The 19,023-nt window shown below is 54.6% G+C and overlaps 2 protein-coding genes and 1 non-coding gene across 4 annotated transcripts; all 3 read right to left on the bottom strand.

Annotated features, from left to right (window-relative positions):
- Positions 1–381: 381 nt before the first annotated feature.
- TRIP6 (thyroid hormone receptor interactor 6) lies at positions 382–5,530 on the bottom strand. The gene is made up of 9 exons (XM_070412702.1): positions 5,289–5,530; positions 4,939–5,066; positions 4,717–4,842; positions 4,029–4,418; positions 3,634–3,727; positions 3,353–3,522; positions 2,729–2,907; positions 2,349–2,469; positions 382–2,237 (listed from the first exon to the last, which is right to left on the bottom strand). The coding sequence occupies exons 1-9, from the start codon at positions 5,395–5,397 to the stop codon at positions 2,106–2,108; spliced, it is 1,449 nt and encodes a 482-aa protein (XP_070268803.1). The 5' UTR covers positions 5,398–5,530; the 3' UTR covers positions 382–2,105.
- Positions 5,531–5,899: 369 nt separating this feature from the next.
- On the bottom strand, positions 5,900–14,916 carry SLC12A9 (solute carrier family 12 member 9). 2 transcript variants are annotated; one of them, XM_070412700.1, is made up of 14 exons: positions 14,813–14,916; positions 13,870–14,092; positions 13,575–13,709; positions 13,000–13,131; positions 12,278–12,586; positions 11,532–11,639; positions 11,288–11,399; positions 10,588–10,745; positions 10,399–10,481; positions 10,103–10,227; positions 9,768–9,960; positions 9,426–9,600; positions 9,074–9,220; positions 5,900–7,180 (listed from the first exon to the last, which is right to left on the bottom strand). In XM_070412700.1, the coding sequence occupies exons 2-14, from the start codon at positions 14,048–14,050 to the stop codon at positions 6,294–6,296; spliced, it is 2,745 nt and encodes a 914-aa protein (XP_070268801.1). In that variant the 5' UTR covers positions 14,051–14,092; positions 14,813–14,916; the 3' UTR covers positions 5,900–6,293. The 2 variants fall into 2 exon arrangements, with proteins under 2 accessions (XP_070268801.1, XP_070268802.1); XM_070412701.1 differs by having other exon boundaries at positions 14,817–14,916.
- A 2,063-nt stretch (positions 14,917–16,979) lies between these two features.
- LOC139009631 (small nucleolar RNA SNORD43) lies at positions 16,980–17,042 on the bottom strand. The gene has a single exon (XR_011471358.1). It is a non-coding gene; the product is annotated as a small nucleolar RNA SNORD43 (small nucleolar RNA).
- Between the last annotated feature and the right edge of the window lie 1,981 nt (positions 17,043–19,023).

Here is a 19,023-nt window from a genome sequence, read left to right as displayed (position 1 = left end):
TCACCCCAGGGCAGTGGTCGGCAAACTCAGTCAACAGAGCCAAATATCAACAGTACAACGATTGAAATTTCTTTTGAGAGCCAAATTTTTTAAACTTAAACTATATAGGTAGGTACATTATTATTAACTTAATTAGGGTACTCCTAAGGCTTAGGAAGAGCCACACTCAAGGAGCCAAAGAGCCGCATGTGGCTCGCGAGCCGCAGTTTGCCGACCACGGCCCCAGGAGGTAACATCTAGTCCAGCGGTTCTCAACCTGTGGGTCGCGACCCCTTTGGCAGTCGAACCACCCTTTCACAGGGGTCGCCTAAGACCATCGGAAAACACATATATAATTACATATTGTTTTTGTGATTAATCACTATGCTTTAATTATGTCCAATTTGTAACAATGAAATTGGGGGTCACCACAACATGAGGAACTGTATTAAAGGGTCTCGGCATTAGGAAGGTTGAGAACCACTGATCTAGTCAGTGGGTTGTTCAGTGAGTGTGAAGATTTCATAGGAAATGCTGCCTTACTCCCAGCACTGAGAGGAGGGGTGTCTTTACAGCAAACTACATTTAAAAGAGTGTAGACAGCCCAGCCTACATGGCTCAGTGGTTGAGCGTCGACCTATGAACCAGGAGGTCACAGTTCGATCCCCGGTTAGGGCACATGCCTGGGTTGCAGGCTCGATCCCCGGTGTAGGGTGTGCAGAAGGGAGCCGATCATTAATTCTCTCATCATTGATATTTCTCTCTCTCCCTCTCCCTTCCTCTCTTGGAAATCAATTTTTTTTTAAGTGTATTCAGTCATCCCTTGGTATACTTTGGTATCTGCAGGGAATCGATTTCAGGACCCCCGGGGTACCAAAATCTTCAGATGCTTAAGTCCCTTATATGAAATGGCATAGTATTTGCATATAACCTGTACACATCCTTCTATATACTTTAAGTCATCTCTAGATTACATATAATGCCTAATACAATGTAAATGCTATGTATATAGTTTTTAATACTGTACTGCTTAGGGAATAACAACAAGGGAAAAAACTCTACATGTTCAGTACCAGATGCAACCATGGTAGCCCTAACCACAGAGTACATATTAGCTAAATGTAACTATTTTTTTTTTTTTTTAAATATATTTTATTGATTTTTTACAGAGAGGAAGGGAGAGGAATAGAGAGTTAGAAACATCGATGAGAGAGGAACATCGATCAGCTGCCTCCTGCACATCCCCCACCGGGGATGTGCCCGCAACCCAGGTACATGCCCTTGACCGGAATCGAACCTGGGACCTTTCAGTCCGCAGGCCGACGCTCCATCCACTGAGCCAAACCGGTTTCGGCAAATGTAACTATTTTTAAAAATATATTTTATTGATTTCAGAGAGGAAGGAAGAGGGAAAGAGAGATAGAAACATCAATGATGAGAGAGAATCATTGATTGGTTGCCTCCTGTATACCCCCACTGGGGATCGAGCCTGCAACCCGGGCATGTACCCTGACTGGGAATCGAACCATGACCTCCTGATTCATAGGTACAACAACCAAGCTAAATGTAACTTTTTTTCTAAATAGTTTCTATCTGCAGTTGATTGAACCCAGGGATATAGAGGGCTGACTGTAGCAGAGTTGCAAAAAATTGGACCAGGGCCCGGCCAGTGTGGCTCAGTAGTTGAGTGTCAACCCATGAACCCAGAGGTCACTGGCTGGATTCCTGGTCAGGGCACATGCCCAGGTTTCAGGCTCCATCCCCAGTAGGTGGCGTGCAGGAGGCAGCCCATCGATGTTTCTATCTCTCCATACCTATCCTTTCCTCGCTAAAATCAATAAAAACATTTTTTTTTAATTGGACCAGAGCTTAGAAGACCTAGATTCTGCCACTTGGGAACCATGCAGTCTGGGGAAGTAACTTCTCGGCTAAATATTATGCCTCATTGGGCTGCTGTGAGAATCAGATGAGACAATAGACTTGAAAGTGTCTTGTAAACTCTTGAGAGATTATTATTTCATGGTTGGAGGAAGAGGAGACAGTACTTGGTGGCAGAGTTGTAAAAGTAGATGTCAGGGAAGGTGGTAGATGGGAAGGGAGAATGCAGCAGGTGCTTCTGGGAAGACTCAGCAGTCAGTGGTGACGGTGGCTGAGAGCTCCTGGATACGCCAGGCACTGCAGGCCTTGCACAGGATGTGCCCATCAAGGGGGTAGCAGCCCTGACATTCACCCTCAGAGGAGAGCAGCAACCCACACTCCTGTTAAGAAAGAAGCAACAGCTTTCCACCGGGCCAAGACCTCTGGGTCCTACTATACCCAGCGAGCCCAGACCGCAAGAACTCCTTTTCCCCTGGTCCAGGCCCCCTCACCTCACACTTGTAACAGCCGATGTGAAAACTGCGATCCAGAGCAACAATTCGCACAGTCTCCTCCTGACCTGGCTCAGGCATGATGGCCCCGCCACACACTGAACATCGTGGAGCAAACTTCCTGGGGTACAAGAGAGCCGAAGGGGTTGTCAAGCCCCAGGGTAGGAGGAGACTAACAACGGAGCCCAGAGAAGGTGGGATGCAGGAGAGAAGAGGACAGGCCAGAGGTATGGTCTTGGATCTTAGGGAAGAAAGCAATGTTAACCAGAACAAGGCATGGCAAGGGTGGGAAACAGAAGGGGCTGGTACTGGGACATAAAGAAATGAGAAAGACAGGAAAGGCAGACATCCTGAGACAAAGGTGGGGGATCTAGCCTGACCTGTGGAAGTCCTCAATGCAGTGGATCTGGCTGGTGGCATCCACCGTGAACGGAATGCCATCAAGTCCACGGTGGCACACCACACAGGTGAAGCAGCCAGGGTGGTAAGCCTTCCCCATAGCCCGAAGGATCCGGTCCAGGATGGGTTGAGAGCATGTGGAGCACTTCTCCAAGGTGGCCTGTTGGGAAGGAGGGCAGGAAGGTGGGGGTCTGCGGAGGACCACGGCAGCCCTACAGGCATCCTGCCAGCCCACCCATCTGTTTAGCCCCCTGCCTGTGATTTAGCGAAAGGTGGCTTTGAACAGATCTGAGTGCAAAACTCATCACGGCAACTTTTGGGACAAGTTAAGTAGCCTCTCTGAGCTTCAGTTCCCTTCAATATATGCCTTATAGTGTGCTGTGGTCAACACACTCCCTTAACTCTAAAATAAATGCCTCACATTTGTAAGGGGCTTCTGTCCTTCCCCTTCAGCAGCCACTATTTAGCTGCCTAATTTTTCCCTTCTTGTCTATCAGTTTCAGTCCCCCACCGTGAGCCCTGTTCCTCATGGACATCTGGTTTCCACCTTGGATGGAAGCCCCTGCCTCTTCTGCTGATTCCAGCCCCCAGTCCCAACCACTCACCACATAGCAGCTCTCACAATACGCCCTCCTCTCCACGGCATAGAAATGTTGGCCCCGAAGCTGGGCACGGCACGTAGAACACACAAAGCAGCCAACGTGGAAGACGCGGTCCAGGGCGACAACCCCGGCCCCATCCCCGACCACATCTTCTCCACAGCCCCCACATCGGCCTGGGGACAGGGAGGGACAGGGTCAACCGGCAGAGGCCAGGAAGCCAGAGCTGGTGTCCCTCTGACCCTCCAGTCCCCCACCCTGTCCACCCATCCTCAGACTCAGCTCACCAAAGTACTCCCCATTGGGCGGGTGGCTCATGTCATGCACCAGCTTCTTGGTCAGTCTCTCGAGCTCCTCCTCAGGAGGCTGGCTCAGGGGACCCTGGGAGTTGAGAATCAGGAGTTGGTGGCACTACCTCTAGCTTTCAATGCTGTCAAAATACCTGTGGGTGACCAGGAAATGCCACCCAGAAAGCTCACTGGAGAACATCTCAGGGTCCGAGGGCATGACTTGAAAAGCTAGTGTGTGACTCGGGTCCCCTCCCTCCTACAGTTCCAGACCTGCCCCACACCCCTAGGGGGAGGAGAGGAGGTGCGGAGCTCTGACTTAGAACACCACCCCCACCCGACCCAATCAGCGTCCAGTTGTCTGAGGACTTCCAATCCCATTCCCCTGGGCTTACCTGGTGCCCGTACCCACTTCCTCTTCCTCCTCCTAGAGGACTGGAGCTCCCAGCGACCTCCTCTTTACTCCCAAGCCCTGGCTCTCGGTGGCTCCTATAGCCAGCCCCCCAGACTTCGCCTCGGCCTGGGAGAGGAAAGTGGGGGCCCAGCAGGGGCCCTGAGGCCTGAGAGGGTCCCCCCCTTGGAGGGCCACAGCCTCTCACTGGCTGTGCCACCTTCACTTGCACAGGAAAGGCAGGGCCTGCGGGAGTGCTGGCTGTGGCATAGGAGGCTGGAGTGGGGCCCCCATAGGGGGATGCTGGGAGCAGCGGAGGAGGAACACCCCCTCCATTCAGCTTCAGGGAGCCTGAGCCAGGGCGGTAGGCAGGGGGCTGAGGGGGCTCATAGACCTGGGGAGAAATGCAGACCAAAAGGAGTGAGCAGGCCGTTATAGGACACGCATCTGTGGAAGCCCACCCCCACCCATGTGTGTGTCACCCAGGGAAGGGCTGGTTTCTGACAAGGGCCCACCCTTGAGTGGCTGACAACCCACTGAGCTCTGGTGGCCCAGCTCCTGAGCGGGCGTGTGCATCACTTACATAGAGAGGGCGGGAGGTGGGGGTGTGCTGGGCGTTCAGGGAAGAAAAGAGATTGGGGTGAGGGAAGGGGGGCAAGGGAGAAGGGACAGGGGAGGGATGGGGGGGTCACCTGCCGGTCAGGCCGCCGTGGGGCATGGCCTCGACCCCCATCCAGCTCGGCCAACATGTTGGTGAGGGAATCTATCTCAGCATCCAGACTTCCTGGGTGCTGCCGGCCCCGGTCTGGGGGGAGTCCCTGGGGATAGAGCAAAAGCAGGGAGAATGCAAATCACATGGCCTCCTCTCCTGCCCAGGGTGCTATGCACCCCCCCCCCCCAAATCTGGTTCTTACCTGCGAGCGCAGGGGTGCTCCACGGCACCCCACCCAGGCCGGCCCCCGATCCTCCAATCCCCCGGGGGTCTGGTAACACTGCTCGGCCGGGACGGGGCAAAAACTGACCCTGGGGTGGGGCTGGAGCGCTGGGATGAGTTAAAGCAGAGTGAAGATGGAGATGGGGAAGCGGCCGAGGGTGACACTGGTGGAGGCGCCCCCTCGGTCCCTCTCCTCCTCCCACCCACCCACACCCGGGGTCGGAGAGCGGGACCGGACGGCCGCCGCGAGGGCAGGGGTCCCCGGTCCCAGCCCCGCTTGGGGAAGGGTTGGCAGGAGCCGGCTCGCGGGGTGCCCTCGCGCTGCCTTACCCGCTCCGTGGGCTGGCGGCGGCCCCGGCGCGCCTCGGGGGAGAGCTCGCCCCTGAGGGGCTCGGGGGGGCTCTGGCTGCCTCGGGGGGAGCCAGGTGGGCCCCGACATGGCCTGGAGCGGGGGCTGCGCACGGCGATCAGGGTCCCACGGAGCCCCGGGCCTCCGGCCTGTCTCTCTCCTTCCGTCACACACCCCGTTTGGGACTCCGGGAAAGAAACTTTTTCGGGCTTTCTCACCCCCCTTCCTCCCTAATTGGAGGGAAGGCCACGCCCCCGGTGACGCGAGCGCATTCCTGGGGGAGGGTCACGTGGCCCCCCCGGGCTCTAAACGGCGTCCCTCTCCCCCCCCCCTTACCCCCTCTCCCCCTCCCCCGGAGCCGGCCCCCTGCTGCCCAGGAGGCAGGGCTTTCCGCGGAGCCCCAGTCTGGGGGCTGCGGGCAGCCTCCATGGCCACGAGCCTCCCCCAGCTGCCTCCGCCAGCCCTGCACGTGGCCTCCTGGCCCCTGGGACACCCCAGCGCTCCTCTCTCCCCAATCCCGGCCATACAGACCTCTCCCTCTTCCTGTCCCCCCTACCCAACCCCCACCCCCACCAGCAGTGTTGAACCACAGTAGTGTTTAGGTCTTTTATTCGGTTCAGCAGTTAGAAAAATAAAACAGAACAAAAACATCACAACCTCGGGGTCAGTGAGTCTGTCGGGTGAGGGGGAGACTGAGGTAGCCTAGAGTCTCAAGCAGAGACCTAGCCCCCATCAAGGCACCGGTGAGGGGAAGGAGGGGGCAGAGCTGACTCCCTCCCCTGGCTGGGCAGGGAGGGCCGCCCTGCATTAATTAGTGCATCAGGGCCCCCGCTCCTAGAGATCTAGAGCTGCCCTAGCCCAGGACCCCCTAATACCTCCCCCTGGCCATGTGTCCCATGTTCAGGGCAGGCAGGAGGCACCCTTCCCTCCTCATCTGCTATGAAGGTGGGCTGCCAGCCGGGACGCTCTACTTCAGCAACAAGGCATCAGAGATCAGTGCAAGTGACAGGGGTGACACCATGAATGAGCAGCGTGGGGCCCAGATCCCGGCTCAGAATCTCCAGCAGGGCCAGGTAGTGGGGGTATCGGGCAGGATCAGCAGGTGGCCGTGGCAAGTACAGGAAGGTGAGAGCGGTGGTGGGCCCCTCCTCACCATCCCCACCCTCAGGCCCACCGGGCCCTCCTCTGCCGCGCCCTTGCTGGGCCCGAACCAGGCAATTGGCGCTGCAGGCCAGGGCCTCTGCCTCGGAGTCTCCCCGCCTGCTGTTCACGAAGTCCCCTTCCTCCTCCTCCTCGGGCTGTCCGGACCCAGCCCCGTCACCCCACACCACCTCCTGCACCTCAGCCCGGATCCTCAGCTGGCTCAGCAGGGCCCGGAGACGCCCCTCAGCAGCCCCAGGGGCCTCTTGAGGCCCAAGGCACAGGAAGATCCGGAGCCGGGCACTGTGCCAAGCAGGTACCATGCCCAAGATGGTTGCCATCTGCAGCAGGAAGAGGCCACAGACGTCCACGTAGCCAGGGCCACCCCGAGGCCGCAGCAGGTTGAGGGGCCACACATCCACATGATGCTGCTGAGAGGTACTGCCGGACCCCCGGCTCAGACGCTCAGGGGGCAGAGCCCCACAGGCTCTTGCCAGAACCACGTTCTTGTTCATCTTGAGGGCGTCTACCACTGTGGCCACGTAGTCCTGAGGACTTAGAGCTCGGGGGCTCCCAGGAGCCCGGGGTGGAGGGAACAGGGTACTCAGGGCTGGGGACCCGCCCTCCTGGGTACCATTAGCAGGCTCAGAAAAAGCCGGGTCTGTCAGGAAGTGATCCTGGGGTACAGCATCATCGTAGAAACCCAGGACCAACGTGTTGGGCTTCATGCCACCTGGGGGCAGGTAGGGGGAGACAGGAAGAAAACAACAGGAATCAGACTCACCAGCTGAGTTTATACCACGCTATACGCATCCACTCACATGCTGATGGCAACATCAGGTGTGACATATGTTTGTACTGCGCTTGGGTTCTTAGGGCAACATTATGCAGGTTTGCATAATGAGTTTTCATTTTCCCAAACACTTTCTCATGCATTTACTTGGTTCATCTCCATGACTCATCCCCCCATTTAAATAGGCTAAGTTTCACCTTAAGATTCTTTTAACTAATGAGCACTTTCAGTGGCAGTGAGATGTATTCACTCCAAGCTTCTAGCAACACACATTTTTCATGATGGGCAGTGAGAGTGTGACTCCACTGGGTGGACCAGACCCCTGATTAGTCAAGCCGATGGCCTCGATACCCAGGGCAACAGCCTGCAGACTCGGCTGGGGGAGGGCGAGGACTCGGTGCTGCACAATCTGTTTCCCTAATGATGGCATGTCCAAAGCATGATCCCCGGGAAAGGGACAGCTACCATCTGCATGCTAACCAGGGGCCATATCCTGTTGAAAGCACTTGGTGTTTCATTTAACTCATTAATCCTTAAAGCAGTGCTATTTCATAGGGACTATTTACTCCCTCCCTTTTACAGATAAGGACACTGAGGCACAGGGCAGTGAAGTCACCTGCCCAAAGATCCATGGCTGGCAGGTACAGGGGTGGCAGGGAAACACAATGCACTCAGCACCAGAGCCCATTTGCTGAGCCTCTGGGCTGGTGTGTGGACCAACCACAGTGCCCCAAGTCCCTGCCAACGGCTCCTGGTTTTTTATTTTTGAACAACCAATGTGGAATCAGATAATTCCCCCCCCCCCCTTTAAGAGGGTTGACTCTGCGACCTCTTCTAAGATCCTTTCTCTTGAAACAAATGGGTTGCCAGGAGAATTTGTTTAAAGGAAATCATTTTGCTTTTATTTGAATCATTTTCTGCAGGGTAAATTTCCTAAAAGTAGGTCTCTTGCTTGGCACAGGTTTCCCCACAAAAGAGACCTTGCCCTTAGATGATCCAGGGTCTATCTCATAATGCTTGATAGCATCCCAAAACACCTCAACCCCTGAACTCTAGCTGATCTTACAAATTAAACTAGTCACACCCCCTCTTGAGCATGTTCCAGGGTTCTGACTTACACCCAACAGGGCAACGTCCAGCACTTGATCTTTAGCCAGATTCTGAGTGGAGCAGGAAGCATGCACTCAGGGAGGGCTCAGATGCCAGCCCCGAGATTAAGAAAAGAGGAGGCAGCTGAGCACAGATTTGGAGGAAGCCGGGGTGCAAGGCCAGAGGCCTCAGCACTACCACAATCACAAGCTGGGAATCTTCCACTCCACCCAAACGCATCAGCCCCACACGCCCTCCAAATCTTTGTGGAGGCCGTGTTACAGCCCTCCCTACTTTTCCACCCCTTCAAGGCCCAGCTGAGATACTATCTCATTAAAAACCCTTTGCAGGCCACATAAGTGCACACTGGTCTTCCTTTCTTTGAACTCAGGTGGTTAGAAACCATCTGTCACAGATTTCATGGGGCAGCCCCAGCTTCAGATAATACTCCCTTTGTCCCCAGAAATACAAATACAGGCTCTTTGTCTTCAGAGCCTGTGCCCCAATTTTTGGATGAGAAAAAAATAATGTGTCACCCATCTCTAGTCCTTAAGCATCTATTCCAAGACCTGATCACATACTGTCTTATTATCTTTGAGTGCCACATCTTATCTGCATTAGATTGTGGGTTCGTTTTGGGGTTTGCAGTCTGTAGCTTACTCTCTCGGGTGGTGGAGGGGAGGGAAGCAGAGACTGAAAAGGGCCACAGAGGGGTCAGCGGGGATTGAGGGAGGAGCAGCTCACCAAGGCCTGAGATCCGCAGCAGATGCTGAGCCCCCTGGCGCACAGAGGGTGAGAGGGTGAGGTCCACAAAGGCTTTCACTTGGGCCCGGTCCACAAGGCTCAGCCACGCCCCATACTGTGGCTGCACAGGGTCCGAGGGCAGGCAGTCTACGAAGAAGGAAGGCAGCAAATGTGGGCCAAACTCAGGTTCTTTCTCCTAGAGTCCAAACCCCAAGTACGCAGGAGAAAAAGTTTGGACAGGGCTGTGTGCTGGATGGAAGGGTCATCTGGGAAGAAGCATGAGGCCTCGGGGACGCAAAGAATAACAAGAACGTCCGAGACAAGAAGCAAAGGAGAAGTGGCGGCAACTCACCAAGGTCTCCCAGCGTGACGTGGCCCAGCACATAGAGGCCTCCCTTCTTGAGCTGGTTGGCCAACCGAAGCAGAGGCAGGGCGCCCCGGGGGTTCCCCACCAGGAGCAGCAGCTGGGGTCTCCAGAATTTCACATGATCCTTCCGCACGTCCAGTCGAAGCAGGTATTTACGGACCTGGAGACAGGGTGAGGTGGTGGGGAGGAAGGGCTCAACTGGGCAACCCCTCGACACCTACCAGACAGGAACCCCAACTCTAGCCGAGGGAAGAGGAAGCCTCTTTGTAGGGTGGGCTTTCCCAGACTGCCTCCTCCCCTTCCCACCCTCCTCTGAGATCCCCCAACCTGGTGAAAAAGCAAGGCCTGGCTGACGTAGCCCCAGCTGCTGGGGCCGCCTCGAGCTGTGAGCAGGCCACAAAGCAGGCCCATGAGCAGCAGGGAGCCGCCTGCAGCCCCAGGGCTGATGAGAAACATCATGAGCAGGCAGGAGGCCACCCCCAGCAAGCAGGTGTGCCAGGAGAACAGGTTGAAGGTGGGGCTGCAGGTGGACAGAGAGAAGGAAGGACACTCAGGGCCAGCCCTGAACACCAGGCCACTCCATTCCATTCCCAGATTTACCCCCCTTGGTCTGAGTCCTTCCTATTCGTCCTCTTTTTCAGGGGACACAGGCATTGTCTCACCGGAAGTTGGGGGCCGAGGCCCACTCGAGGCTCAGGCAGGACAGGTCCACTGCAGCATAGGCCACCAAGTAGAAGACAGTAACCACAGCAGCCAGTGTGTTCAGCTTCCCAACTAGGAGCACCAGCTGGACAAGGACCAAAAGGCTGGGCATTTGAGCTACTCCCCACCAAATGCCAATGCATCCTGCCTTGTCGTTTATATCTCCCAGCCCACAACCTAGCTCCTCCTGATCCTGCAAGCATACCCGGGGAGGGCCTAGGGTGAGGGGAAGGGCAGATTAAAGAGAAAGGCTTACCTGTACTAGGCCCCATGAATAGAGTACAGCCCCCCAGGGGTTCCCCCCTTGGGATACCACCTTGGCTGGTGCCAAGATCATTCCTGTGCAAACAGAAATGCAGCAGCACATTAGCCTGGGCCAAGCACAGACTGAGACAGACACAGAGGGCATGCTCAGAGCTGAGCAAGGAGGCAGGGGTCAGCGCACCAAAGAGGTCGTCCTGGGCCAGGGCGTGGAGGATGCGGGAGGCACCAATAAGGGAGCTCATGGAGGCTGAGATTGATGTGGCATAGATGCCAATCAACACCAGTGGGGGCCACAGGCTGATGGCACGAAAGAACCCATAATCCTCCTGCAGCAGGATCCTTCAGGAAGGGAAAGAGGAAGACATGGAAAAGAATGTGCAGCCACCTGGGGTCCTTGTGAGAAAAGCACCCACCACATTGTGTGAGGTTAAGAGGTCACTGTTCTCAACTGATCCAGCTCCTATCTCAGGGACCACAGTAACAGATCAAGTGTGCCAGGGGGACGGACTTGACATTCATTGGTTCTTGTTGGGCTGCTTTGGACACACATTCCCAGCAGTATATGAACAAGGAGCCGACTGTTTATGGAATTTGACTAGAAAGTCATTCCCCACCCTCAAACCAAGTGCTTATAACAGTACCAGGCACATGGCAAATGCTGGCTGCGGGTTATCTATCACCACTTAGCCAACCCTCCCATTGGCAGCAGCAGCTCTCTCTCTCTCTCCCTTGGGAGAAACAGTTCCCATTTTCCCCTTTACCCCAACAGCTTGGGTATCTGTCCCCCAGCCTGTGCTCTCTTTGGTGATCCCAGTGCATCAACCTTGTCCCAACAACCCCTTCACTCCCTAGAGGGCAGGGCTCACCCCCTCCCCAGGCACCTGTCACAGGTAAAGCTGGAGAGGAAGAAAAGCAGGATGTAGATGAAAAACGTGTAGGCGACAGCTACAATGGTGCCCAGAGGAATCGCCCGGCTGGGGTCCTTCAGCTCCCCTGGAGGGAGGGGAGCAGGGGGAGAGAGATCAGCCTTCCACCATCCCCTACATCCCTGAGTCCTCAGTACCCAGGTAGGGGCCCAGGGTGGCAGCCCCACACCCCCAAGAGGCAGTAGGCAGGGACTCTCACCAGACATATTGGCACCAGCCATGATGCCTGTGCAGCCATTAAAAAGGACGGCAAAAACGCTGGCAAAGGTCATCATGGCCCCTGTGGTGTAGTCCTTTGCGTAGCCAGCTGAGGAAGAATTGTTCCCAGGGAAGGAGGTGTTACCATCCCTCTGTGATCCATGCGTCTTGGCCCTGCTACCCGTTCCTCACATTCCACAACCCCATTTCCCCCACCAAACTCTCCAAGACCCTCCCCTGACCCATCACGGCCTGGCTCAGCTCCTCATCACCTCCTACTCCTGTATACACAGTTCCTCCCTCCAGGCCTCATCTATACTCTTTCTTGAGACACCTTCCTTCCCGCACCTACCTGAATTCCCCAGCCTACTCGGGCCACCTGCAGCCCCACCTACTCCCACCTCCCCAGCCCATACTCCCATCTGACTCCTCTTGACTCCTCTGTGATTCTTGTCTACTTGAATCACATGCAGTCTATTATGCTACTTAATTGTTTCCTGAATGTACATCTTATCTCTCCAACTAAACAAGTTCCTCTAAGGCAGTGACTATCTTGCGGTCAATTCTTGTGGCCTGCTGGGCCAAACACACAGCAGCCAACCCACACCAAACAGATCTTATTTAAACTGCTCTGCTCCGAGGCCCAATCTCCTGCCCCCAATTCCCTATGACATCTGTTCTCATGCAGGGATTCCAAGGGCCCGGCTCCCACACATGCCTGCCCCAGCACCCATGAGCCCAGCTCACCGCCCAAGTTGGCCTTCAGGGTGCTGCTATTGAAGCCGGTGAAGTGGCCAACCTGGGGTGGCAGGGAGGAGCCATTGGGGCCAGGCCGAGGGGTCAACTGGATGACCCTGGGCCCCACAGCCACAAAGCTGACCAGCACTGAGGCCAGGGAACCGGAGACCAGCAGGAATGTGAGGAAGGAGGCGCGGGCATAAAGGCCAGCCCCCAGCGTGCAGACCCCACCCACCAGGCCCAGAAGCAGGGAGCCATAAAGCAAACTCCAGCCGTAGCCCTGGGGCAGGACTCGGAGCCCACTGGACCCTGTGGCATCTGCAGAGGAAGAAACAGAGTTAGAAGGTCAGGCCCCTCGGAGGGACCCTAACCATGACACAAAGCAGGAATAGACCCCCCCTCCCCTTTGGCCCACCTACCCTCAGGCCATCTTCCCTATTCCCTCATTAAACTGAATCCCAGCATCCAAGCCCTGCCTGGTGTGTACCACTAATCTTGCAGTTGATTTTAGGGGTATCAGCTGGCCTCTGAGACTGGATGGTAAGCTCCCTGGGGGCCAGGACAGTCTCTTGGACATGGACACATGGCTGGGCACACGGTAAAACCTCAAGAAAGACAAGCTAATGGGCACTTCGCCCCTCTCCTGGAAAGGGCCTCTTTCCCTTACGATTCCAGCATCCCAGACCCTGCAAACCCACAGAGCTTCCACGACAAGGGTGGGGAGAACAGACCCGCCCCGAAGACATCAAGCATGGACTCCACCAGCCCCAACAGGGAGACAGCGCAGCCACAGACATTAGCCAGGTAGAACATGAGCCCGATGCTGCCTCCAACCTCAGGTCCCAGGGTCCGGCTGATCATGACTAAAAGTGGAAACAGGGGGTGAGTGTTAAGGGAAAAGGAGCATGAGGAAGGGCCCTGGCACAGAGCATTCTGCAGCTGACCCTACAGGTCTGGTCTATCTACATGTGTTCCCAGGGCACAGCCACTCCCAAGCCTTGTGACTCCACACAAGTTCCTGGTGCTCTTGAATTCCAGTTTCCTCCCCTGTAAAATGAATGCAATCCAATCAACAAGCCTGTTAGGAGGACCAAAATGACAGCTGGAAGATACCTGGTGGGCTAGAAAGTGGCACTAACATGTAAAGCCATGTTGGTCACCTTCCCCATATCAGCCTGCCTCCAGAACATTCATTAGAACTTGCTTCCTCTTGCCCTGCCCGCCAAGGGATGGGGGGAGTGACCCCTGCCTCCTCCCTACAAGATGGAAGAGCCCAGACCCCAAGTCCATCAACATTGGAGGATACAGTAGGCTCCACCGCCCCGGACAGCTCCGTTGGTGGCAATGGCACAGACAGAGAGGACAGTGAGCGCCAGGATGAAGTAGGCAACCAGGAGCATGGCCAAAGCCTGCAGCAGCCCAGCATGGCCCACCACGAACCCTGGAACATGAGGGGCAAAGCAGGTCAGAGGGCGGCTCACTCCCACCCCCACCACCCCTCACCCACTGGTCTTCAGTAACCTCCAGCCCTTCCACAACCTCATCCCCGCCCCCCTGCTCCCCACTTCACCCCCTATAAGCCCCTCCCCACATCCACTCACCAATCCTCAGGAAGACAACTATACTGAACATGGACAGGACCGTGGGCACCACCACACCCAGGAAGGTGGAGAGCTTCCGGGCAGATTCACCTCCAAGTCCTCCAGCCCCATTGGCAGGGAAGGCAACCCCCTCCTCCCCCAGGAGCCGGTAGGCCAGCAAAGGAGAGTTTTCACTGGCCATGGCTGAGAGCAGGTAGAGGAGGCCAGCAGTGGATTATGAGACCTGCACAAGAGAGTGTGCTGAATGGAGAGCAGCTCCACTGAGCTCCCCCTGCCCCCCCAAAATACACCTCTAAGCAAACACCCAGATGCCTTACACCCACGGGAGAGCTGCAAGGAAACATACATACATAAAGAATTAGTGGGGGGCTGACCGGCCCTGGCCACTGCCCCAACAATGGCAGAGTTTGCGTATCAAGGCCCCTTTCAGCTTTTGAGGGCCACACCTTCCCCCATATCCCTGAGACTAGGGATGACAGTGGTTCTGGGAAGGGGCAGAGATTCTCTTCCTTCTTAGCTAGCCGTAGAAGAGGAAGCAAATCCCCCAAAAGGGAAGTGAGTTATGGGCAGGAAGCCCTCCTCACCCCCACCCCTCCGCAGTTCTGAGACGACCCCCTCCCATGCAGTCGCCTAACCTAACGTCAATAAGAAACTTCCAAACCATCCCACGCCCCACCCTCCGTCAACCCTCTTCCTCAACCCATCTTAAACCAGCTCCTCTTCTCCTTGGCCCCGTCAGATGCTTCTCACCACAGGAGGCAGCCTCCAAATCCACTCATCGACCACCAAAACAGAAACACAGGCAGGCAACACCAGGTGGACCCTCCTTCCCCCACCGGTTCCTGCCCACTTTCTCCCGGGGCGGGTAGGAGGGGGCCGCGATCCACCTTCTCCCCGACCATGAGCACCCCCACGGCCCGGGTGCGGCAGAGCGCTCACTCACCCACCCAGAGGATGCAGCTGCTCGGGGGGGATCCCCGAGAGCCAGAGGGGTCCGCTAGGCGCGGAGGGGGGATGAGTGCCGGAAAAGACAGCTGCGGCTACCGGGATGCCAGGCCGGGAGCCTGCCCCCCCCACCCCCCGCACACGCGCCCATTGGTCCCCGGGTCCGGCCCCGCCCCGTGGGCGCGTCCTGAAAAGCCCCGCCCCTTCTGGGCTCCATTGGCCCGCGCGTCTCCCTCTCCACGTGCACCCGGGATGTGACCTGGGTTGCCCCTCCGGCGCGCGTCTCCTGCTGGGTGCAGCCTGGGCTCCTACAGCACCCATCGCCCTGATGCAAACCAGCGCCCAACGCCCGAGCAGGATCCCACTCCGAGCTCCGAGGCGTCCGGAAGAGCCGCCGCTGGAAGGGGCGTGTGGTTACGGCTGCCGACAACCTGCAGGTGGGCGGGGTCGTGACACCTGGCCTAGGTTTGTCGCCAGGAACGCGGGGCCTCGTCGGTCCATGCCTTCGGGGGTCCTACTCCAGCCTCTCGGATCTCCGGAATGTCGGCCGGGTCCGGGCCACATTACTCACCCCCCGTGCCCTTTGCTAGCGCCGATCCAGCCCACCGGCTGCGCTTTTTACTTCCGCCATCGGAGGGCGCCATTGCCGCGCAGGCCATCATCGGTCCTCTCCGTCCGCCGCCTGCTTTTGTGCCTACTTTCATGGGGATAGGGTGCTCTCCCCTCTAGCAGAAATTGGAGGATTTGTGAGCCTCCGAGAGTTAGGACCCCCCCCCCCCTTTTCATTCTCTTCAGGTACCAGCAATATCACCACCTGGCAACGTTTTTCATCTGTAAACTGGGGATTAACTAAAATCTCCCACATAAGGTTACTATGAGAGTTAAACGAACTAATAGGCACTTGAGAACAATGCTGACATGTTCAATGTTATCATTTGCATGCAGTACCTCATTAAATATGCATCACCACTCTGTGAGGTAAGTAGGTACTGCTATTATTTCCATTTTTCATTAGGAAATTGAAGCCTAGAGAGCTTCAGTAATAAATTCCTAACTTTCCTTTATGGTTACAGTGTCATTTGAGCCTCAGGAAATGACCACTTTTCCTGCCACTCGTCTTTGGCTGTATATTATCTGCAACATTTACTTAGGAGAGGAAGGGGCTCAAACCAGCCGAAATGTGGCCAGGGAGAGGTCTCATGAGCAGTTAAACTGTGGCATTTCAGGGGTCATCTCTGCTGCCCACAACACAGAGTGTGACTCCTGGATCTCACCAACACCACCCCTGCCACAATGTTTGCTGACTTCAATATCCACATTGATGAGACTTCCAACACCCTGGCCTGGCAGTTACTTAAATTCCACTTCCGCCCTAGCTGGTTTGGCTCAGTGGATACAGCGTCGGCCTGCGGACTGAAGGGTCCCAGGTTCGATTCTGGCCAAGGGCACGTGCCCTGGTTGTAGGCTCAATCCCCAGTGGGGGGCATGCAGGAGGCAGCAAATCAATGATTCTCTCTCATCATTGATGTTTCTGTCTCTCTCTCCCTCTCCCTCCCTCTCTGAAATCAATAAAAATATATTTTAAAAAATAAATTCCATGCCGAAACCGGTTTGGCTCAGTGGATAGAGCGTCGGCCTGCGGACTGAAGGGTCCCAGGTTTGGTTCCGGTCAGGGGCATGTACCTGGGTTGCGGGCACATCCCCAGTAGGAGATGTGCAGGAGGCAACTGATCAATGTTTCTCTCTCATCGATGTTTCTAACTCTCTATCTCTCTCCCTTCCTCTCTGTAAAAAATCAATAAAATATATTTTAAAAATAATTTTAAAAAAATAAAATAAAATAAATTCCATTTTCTCATAGATCTTACCTCCACCCTACCCAATGGTCAGTCATATCTAGACTTTGTCCTTACCAATAACTGCAGTCTTTCTGTCTTCCTTCCTTCCTTCCTTCCTTCCTATATTTTCTTTTTTTTAAATATATTTTATTGGTTTTTTACAGAGAGGAAGGGAGAGGGATAGAGAGTTAGAAACATCAATGAAAGAGAAACATTGATCAGCTGCCTCCTGCACATCCCCAGAATTGAACCTGGGACCCTTCAGTCTGCAGGCCGACGCTCTATCCACTGAGCCAAACTGGTTAGGGCTCTATATTTCTTCCTTTCCAAATTAGAACATGACAATCAACACACAGTCTCTGTCCACCCTCAATAAGTTCATCATCTGTGCTTTCTGGGAACTCTAGAGGCCTAAGGAGCTGCCCCAAACGACCCAGACATTTCAGAATGAGGACTCAACAGCCCACCGAAAGTCTCCCCTCCTGCCTGCTGCTTTAATTTCTGCACCTCCCAGTTTGGCAAGAATTACAGTGCCAAACTCCCCCACTCAAGGTCCTCATGGCCCAAGTGCTCATGGACTCCAATCTTGATTAGCACTGAACCCAGAAATAATCCATGGCTTGAAAATTGTCAGGCCCAGCTCCCCCCGCACCCCCCAGCCCGGCTTCCACCCCAAGGCCGCTCACCAGCCGACCGACCACAGGCCTCAGTGTTTTCCCAAAATATGCCTGATTTTCAGAACCCGCTGAGTCCCTGTGCTCCCAGAACAGGTCTTCCCGCTTTCTATTCACTTCATCTAGTAGACCTGTTGAGTAAAACTTAACTGGATGTTTGTTAAAATGATGAGAAAGACTTTATTCAGAACTATTGCCAATAGGTGTCAAGACTATCATGTTAGGGGAGAGAGGTGAAGCTCAACCCCCAAATACAGCAAAGACAGCTGGGGATTTATACCTAACAAGCAGAACGAGGGGCCAGTAAATGCAAAGTTACTGCAAGGAAATACCATGAACAGGGGGAGTCTAGCTCAAAACACTAAGCAGGATTCTGCTGAAGACAGGCCAGGGGGACCAGATGTCAAATATCAGTTATCACCTGGCCGGTGTGGCTCAGTGACTGAGCATTTACCTATGAACCAGGAGGTGGAGGTTTGATTCCCAGTTGGCTATGGGCACAATCCCCAGTGGAGGGCCTGAGGGAGGCAGCCCATCGATGATGCTCTCATCATTGATGTTTCTATCTCTCTCCCTCTCCCTCTCTGAAATCAATACAAATATAAAATATATTTTTAATTAAAAAAAGAAGATATCAGATATCTCTCTAAATTGGGCTGGGCAGGCCCAGCAAGGATGGGGGGGAGGGGGAGCGGTCAAGGTCAAGACCTAGTCCAGAAGAGGGTTCAGAGGAACCTGACTGAAATTTGGTTAAAGAGCGGTCAGTCCTCTACTTCACTGAATTCCCAATCCATTGATCCTGCCCTCTTTCTACCGTCTCCCACTCACTTCCTTTTTTACCCAGCTTAAAGGTCACAGTCAGTGAAAAGCACTCCCTTGCCTCTCTCTCACTTAGTTACACCTCCTGGCAAAACCACAGCCCTGGTAAGCACAATTTTTCATCTACCCTGATCCTGCCCAAGCAGCTGAATGTAGCTGGTGAAAACACTCAACTATGGCTGCCAGTCTCATTTCAGATTCATGACCATGAAACATAAGTGGGTCCTTAATGCTGCCCAGCACTCAGACAAGATTTCCCTGGTCCATTTACTCTCCCACACTCCTAGATGACTGTTAAATCTTCACCTCTCTCCTCAACCAACCAGTGCTTCCCCCACTGTTCTCACTCTCAGCTCACTGCCTTGTTTCCCAATTGAGAAAACAGAAGCCATCAGATGATACTCTAAGACAGTGGTTCTCAACCTTCCTAATGCCGAGGCCCTTTAATACAGTTCCTCATGTTGTGGTGACCCCCAACCATAAAATTATTTTCGTTGCTACTTCATAACTGTAATTTTGCTACTGTTATGAATCGTCATGTAAATATCTCATATACAGGATGTATTTTCATTGTTACAAATTGAACATAATTAAAGCATAGTGATTAATCACAAAAATAATATGTAATTATATATGTGTTTTTCGATGGTCTTAGGCGACCCCTGTGAAAGGGTCGTTCGACCCCCAAAGGGGTCGCAACCCACAGGTTGAGAACCGCTGCTCTAAGAGCTCCTATCTATCCACCACACTTTGCTCTGCCCTCCCTCCAGTTACTAGAAATGAACTCATCATACTCCCAGTTATGGTTAAACAGCCACTAGGTCCCATGTCATCATTTTGTTTTCCCTTTCCATTTAATCATTCCCACTAGTATAAAT

Source organism: Myotis yumanensis, unplaced genomic scaffold (assembly GCF_028538775.1).
Source record: "Myotis yumanensis isolate MYYU_CA2020_CCGP unplaced genomic scaffold, mMyoYum1.0.hap1 SCAF_4, whole genome shotgun sequence".
NCBI classification, from domain to species: domain Eukaryota; kingdom Metazoa; phylum Chordata; class Mammalia; order Chiroptera; family Vespertilionidae; genus Myotis; species Myotis yumanensis.
Note: the sequence above shows the minus strand (reverse complement) of the source record. Positions and strands in the feature narration are given on the sequence as shown.

Excerpts from the sequence above, each read along its gene's own strand:
- TRIP6 (XM_070412702.1), bottom strand. The coding sequence starts at position 5,397 with ATGTCGGGGCCCACCTGGCTCCCCCCGAGGCAGCCAGAGCCCCCCCGA. Across the intron at positions 4,843-4,938 it reads GAGCACCCCTGCGCTCGCAG|GGACTCCCCCCAGACCGGGG; the intron begins GTAAGAACCAGA and ends CTCTATCCCCAG. Across the intron at positions 3,728-4,028 it reads GAAGTGGGTACGGGCACCAG|GGTCCCCTGAGCCAGCCTCC; the intron begins GTAAGCCCAGGG and ends CTCAACTCCCAG.
- SLC12A9 (XM_070412700.1), bottom strand. The coding sequence starts at position 14,050 with ATGGCCAGTGAAAACTCTCCTTTGCTGGCCTACCGGCTCCTGGGGGAG. Across the intron at positions 13,132-13,574 it reads CCGGGGCGGTGGAGCCTACT|TCATGATCAGCCGGACCCTG; the intron begins GTATCCTCCAAT and ends TTCCACTTTTAG. Across the intron at positions 11,400-11,531 it reads GGCTGGTGCCAATATGTCTG|GGGAGCTGAAGGACCCCAGC; the intron begins GTGAGAGTCCCT and ends CCCTCCCTCCAG.